The sequence below is a fragment of the Rhagoletis zephyria genome, unplaced genomic scaffold (genome assembly GCF_001687245.7).
Source record: "Rhagoletis zephyria isolate East Lansing unplaced genomic scaffold, Rhagoletis_zephyria_1.1 Rzeph_scaffold_06328, whole genome shotgun sequence".
In the NCBI taxonomy this organism is placed as follows: Eukaryota; Metazoa; Arthropoda; class Insecta; order Diptera; family Tephritidae; genus Rhagoletis; species Rhagoletis zephyria.
In genome coordinates this window covers 1-5,289 of record NW_016163411.1, presented here as the reverse complement: position 1 = coordinate 5,289, position 5,289 = coordinate 1, and the positions used below count along the sequence as shown (strand labels likewise).

The following is a 5,289-nucleotide window of genomic DNA, read 5'->3' as shown; positions in this document are numbered from 1 at the left end:
GAATTTTTCTTTTTAAAAAATTTAAATGTCATATTTTTTGTTCGCCATTTTGATTCGCGGATTTCTTGAAATTGTTGAAAAAGGATAATTGCTTCACGAAAAAATTATTATTTTTTTTCCGAGTTTTGAAGATTTAGTCTTCACTTGACCGATTTCTGGCGAAAAAATTCTAGTAGCACTGTATCAGAATCGAATTCGCTAAAATTTTTCATATTGGGGCGTGTTCTTGTTTTCGTACGAATCGAAAATCATGAAATTTTGCTATAATTTTCTATACAAAAATTTCAAATTTTCGATTCGCACGAAATCCANCTTTTTTTCCGAGTTTTGAAGATTTAGTCTTCACTTGACCGATTTTTGGCGAACAAATTCTAGTAGCACTGTATCAGAATCGAATTCGCTAAAATTTTTCATATTGGGGCGTATTCTTGTTTTCGTACGAATCGAAAATCATGAAATTTTGCTATAATTTTCTATACAAAAATTTCAAATTTTCGATTCGCACGAAATCCAGAATATACCGCATTAATTGAATAATTTAAATTTAAATATAAATCACAAATATGAGAATTTAATTTCCTTTGGGCGAAATACATTTTAACACCATAAAAATTAAATTAACTAAAAAAATGTGTTTCTTGTTAAAACAAAAAAATTTAAAAATTGCAAAAAACAAGAATTAAAAAAAAAAAAATACCATAAAAAAATTTCTGCTGCCCGAGTGTTCGAACCTTGGATCTCTCCAAGGGCGCGATAATGCTTTCAAAAAGTCAGAATGCCTTAACTGAGATACTAGCAAATAAAAAAATGCCAAATAGAAAAATTTTTACAGGAAATNTAGTTGGAATGCCTTAACTAAGATACTAGCAAATAAAAAAATGCCAAATAGAAAAATTTTTACAGGAAATTAGTTTTATTTCCGAGAAAAAAAAATCATGAACACATTTCAAAAAGAAGAACATGAAATGAAACAGTTAAATATTTGCTAAAATATTTTAAGAATAAACCACAAATAAATGATAGTTTTTTTAAGACTACAAATAAATAATCATGATTTACATAGTTCTGCTACATTTTAATGAAATAATAATCGTTTTATGTAAATAAATACATTATTTTTCGCATAACTTTAAAAGCCTTTCTACAACTACAATTGAACGATTCATCTTATCTATATATGCACATAAATAACATAAATACAGTTAATCACTATGGAGCTTAAACTCAAAATTTTCAATTTCAAACCTACTGCATATTTTAAATCGTTGCCTATGAACGAGTTTTAATTTGACGACATTCAGCCTTTGTCCCGAATTTTCCTACGTTTCCATCGCTCACTCTTCAATAGATGATGTGCATATCTAACTACCTACACTCCAGTTACGCAATTTCAATTGCTCCTAACTACTTGTGCTTAGTCGTCTATGCTTGCCATTTGTTGTGTGTGAGCTGTGATGTCCAGTGTGCGCACTGTGCTACATATAATTTTACTCTGGTCAAGTTGGACTCCGCTGCTGTGGCGACACCTTAGCACCGTTCCGATTTCTACTTATATTATATCCATTTGTTTTTCTTCGATATCGACGAGCGGAGCCTACGACCCCACATAAGGTTGTATCATACAATTGTCCCTTGTAAATGTTGCGGTGATTGCATTTGTCCGGATTGTTGTGAATCCTGTTGTGGCACTTGTAGCGGTGAATTTGTGTTGCTCGATGTGGGTGAGGCGCCAAGATCGGCTGTATTAATGGCCAGCGATGAACCAACGCCGAGTGTAGAGCCACCCAAAGCTGAGGGATTAATGCCACCACCGGCGCTACCCGCTATGATGCAGGGTACGCCTAAAATTGGCGTGGGCTCTTCGGGTGGGGTGACCTAAATAGTATGGCGGAATTGAAAGTGAATATTGTGATTAAATGGAATAAAATAAAGAAAAAACTCACCTCCAATCCTATACTGCCATTGAGCGCAATTTTTATTGGATTCGAATGATTCGTTGCCTGCATCAGCGTTGTAAAGTGACTGATGCCTATTTCCTCCAGCGAAGATTTACGTCGGCCATGGCTTACACCGACATTGGGTAAACCCTGCCGCAGCGAGGAGGAACGCCGCAGCAATATATCATTGTCGATCTGCAAGTGAAAGTAAGCGGAACGAAACCGATTCAAAAACGGGAAATTTACCAATCTTTTGAAAACAACAACGAAAAATGGGGTGTCGCTTTTCGGTGATTGCAAAAAAATTAAAAAATAAAAATATATATGTATAAATATATATTGCAAAACAACACTTATTTGTGGAAAAATATTTTACGTAAGTTTTTGCCAAATATTGATGTTAGTAAAAAATAATATTGAAATAATTGTTACTAAAAATTTGCAAATATACTATATTTTTTTTGTAATAATATTAGTAATTAGTTCTAAAATTATGTAAATGCAGATACAAATGCGGTGACGCGACTCCACTGATTCTCGGTTTCCACTGTCATCAAGCAATCAACAGCCAACAACAGGTGGTCGCACATCGATGGCCATAGTGGGTGTTGGTGATACAAATGTCGCACGCAATCGGTGAACGGTGATCGATGATCGGTGTGATCGGTTGGTGTGGTGTGCAGTGTGGTGGTGATGGTTTGGGGGTTGGATTTGGTGCCGTACATATTGATTAGTAGATAGTGGTAAGAGTGTGCTTAGTGTTGGATATAGTGTTGACAGTGTTAGTGGAACAGTTATGGTGGGATTCAAAAGTACTCTGCCATCGCTAACATAGTATATCGTATAACATCGACAAATAATTAAAAATAAAGATATAATTTTCAATGCTTTTTTAGCTTTCAAGAAGTCCCAGTTTCGAATGCCGTCAGACGCAACGCATTAAAATGATACAAAAATTGATTAAATTGATATAATTGCGGAAACTTAATAATTTTTTTTTGTTTGATTTTCAATAGCTATGAATAATCAACCGTGTAGATCACGACGAAAACATTTTGAATTTTGAACATTTTTATATTGGAAAATAGGTGAAATATCAGATTTTTTTAAAAGATTTTTTTCCATTTTGAGATACGTTTCCGGATATATTTTACTGGCTGGGTGAGTACGAAAAATTAATTTAATTAAAAAAAATTTATTTTAGTATTCACTGCGAGGACATTTTTATTATCGGTATTTTTAGTTGATAGTCGATAGTTATGTAGCGTTAGCGAGTTTCCGGATCCCATCTATTTTACACATTGGAGAGTATTAAAACAATCACACATATGCACACATTATTTATACTAAAAAAATTGATGGAAAATTAAATTATGTAGAAAAAATACTAAAAAATAGGATTTTTTTTCTTCAAAAGCAATAAAAAGTAAAAAAAAAAACTATTTACATAGGTACCTGATGAATTTATTTATACATATCAATAATTGAGAAACCACGAAAAAGAATAGCCCTTAAAAATCACTATAGTGCTTTAAATAATTATTCAGATTCTCTTTATACCGAAAGTTATACTTATACAAGATGGCCCACCATGTTATTTTTTTTGAGAAAAATTGGGAAAAACATGTTATGCTTCTGTTGACTACTCACTTTGGACTTTATTACATTCAACCTTATTATGACTTTTCGCCCGAAATGAAAAAAATTCGTGCTAATTTGTTTTCGGGCGAAATTCAAGATAAGTAAGTCTGATTATCTTTTAAATTTTATCTACATAATCGCCGCCATTAGATTTTTAAGGTTGAAACTAAGGTATTAGAATTTATGTTGAAACGAGGTCCAGCTTATCAGGGTTTCAAGAAGAAATTGTCCAACTGAACTGTAAACTAAATTTATGGAAAATATCGTCAGCCATCTTAGTTTCACCATATTAAGTTCTTAAAATCTGCAATTTGAATTAACTTTCCAAAGGAAATCCCTAAAATTGTCACAGATCCGAGAAATGCTCAAATATTTCATTCCGTTTATTTCTGTGATTAAATGGCTTCTTACTAAAACCAACAAGTCACTCGTAGACGCTATAGCTCCCTCCAATATGTCCATACCCTGAACTCTCTTAGAATGTTCGTATTTTTCATATTTTTTTTTTTCAAATCCTTGGTCTTCAGTGAAAACTTTAAAGACCCTAAAAAATCCTACTGCGTTGTTAGGAGCGTGCAAACAAAGGTTTTTACTACACTTGCGATTTATGCGGTATCTAGCCTTATTTACTCACTTATTTCTTTAATCAATCAAATAACGATCAATTACAAGATTAAAACATAATTCAATAAAGGGAAAGTAAAAAGTGTAAAAATATGAAACCGTTATTGCTGTACATTGTGTTGGACGATATTAGACAGGCAGTTAGAAATGATAAAGAGTGAAGAAAAATTCAAACGAAACAAAACAAAACAAAAACAATACACACGAGTATACAGGTGTCAAGCCAGTGACGGTAAAGGCAACAAATGAAAAGTGTTAACGCCATTGGATAAATGGATAAATAGTAGCCAACCCGCAATGAATTGCTCCGGCCGCGCTGCGCGCCAACAACCGTCGGACTGTCGGGTAGAGAAAGAGAATTGGATTTAATTTGTTGTATTGGCGGCGAGCAGCGTGGCGAACCATACCCGGCCAACGTCTGGACGCTTTGCATTTGCATCGGATTAAGACCGGCTAAGCCGGAGCCGCGACGTGAGCCGGCACCCTGTGTTGCATTAACGTTTGTACCGCAAGCGGCACCCAAATTGATATTCGAACAGAAGGATATGTTTGATTTGCGGCGCGAATTGTGACGTTCGAACGTTTTTTGCGCTGAAAATGGTGATGGTCGTACTAGATAGCTGCAAAGAGAAAACAAAGAAAAAAAAAGAATGTCAAAATAAAAACAAAAACTCAAATATATGTATGTTAACGGGTCAATCCATGTCCAATCGACGAATGAATTTCGGTCAGAAGTTTTGATCTTATAGTTATGAAAATAGTTCTCATCTCAATTTGGGGTGATAATTCGACGCTAAAAAAAAATATATGTACCCAAAAAACCGGAAAAATACAGAATTTTGAAATTTAAAAAACCGTAAACTCAAAAATTTACATTTTAGTCATATTTTTTTTGGTCTTAAAAGATACTGAAATTTTCAAGAATTTTTTTTAATATAAATTTTTGAACTTTGAATTGTTTTTTGCAAATTCTTAAGTAAAATATAAAATATAAAAATTAATCGAAAAATAATAAAATTATATAATTTTTAAATTTGAAAAATCGTTAAAGCAAAAACTCATATATATTTTTAGCTAACTTTTTTAT

At 33.1% G+C, this 5,289-nt stretch overlaps 1 protein-coding gene across 1 annotated transcript; it reads right to left on the bottom strand.

The window, feature by feature from the left end:
* Window positions 1-886: 886 nt before the first annotated feature.
* Window positions 887-4,931, bottom strand: LOC108373060 (uncharacterized). The gene is made up of 3 exons (XM_017628906.1): window positions 4,495-4,931; window positions 1,944-2,132; window positions 887-1,875 (listed from the first exon to the last, which is right to left on the bottom strand). Exons 1-3 carry the CDS (start codon window positions 4,639-4,641, stop codon window positions 1,618-1,620), a joined length of 594 nt encoding a protein of 197 aa, XP_017484395.1. The 5' UTR covers window positions 4,642-4,931; the 3' UTR covers window positions 887-1,617.
* Window positions 4,932-5,289: the final 358 nt, after the last annotated feature.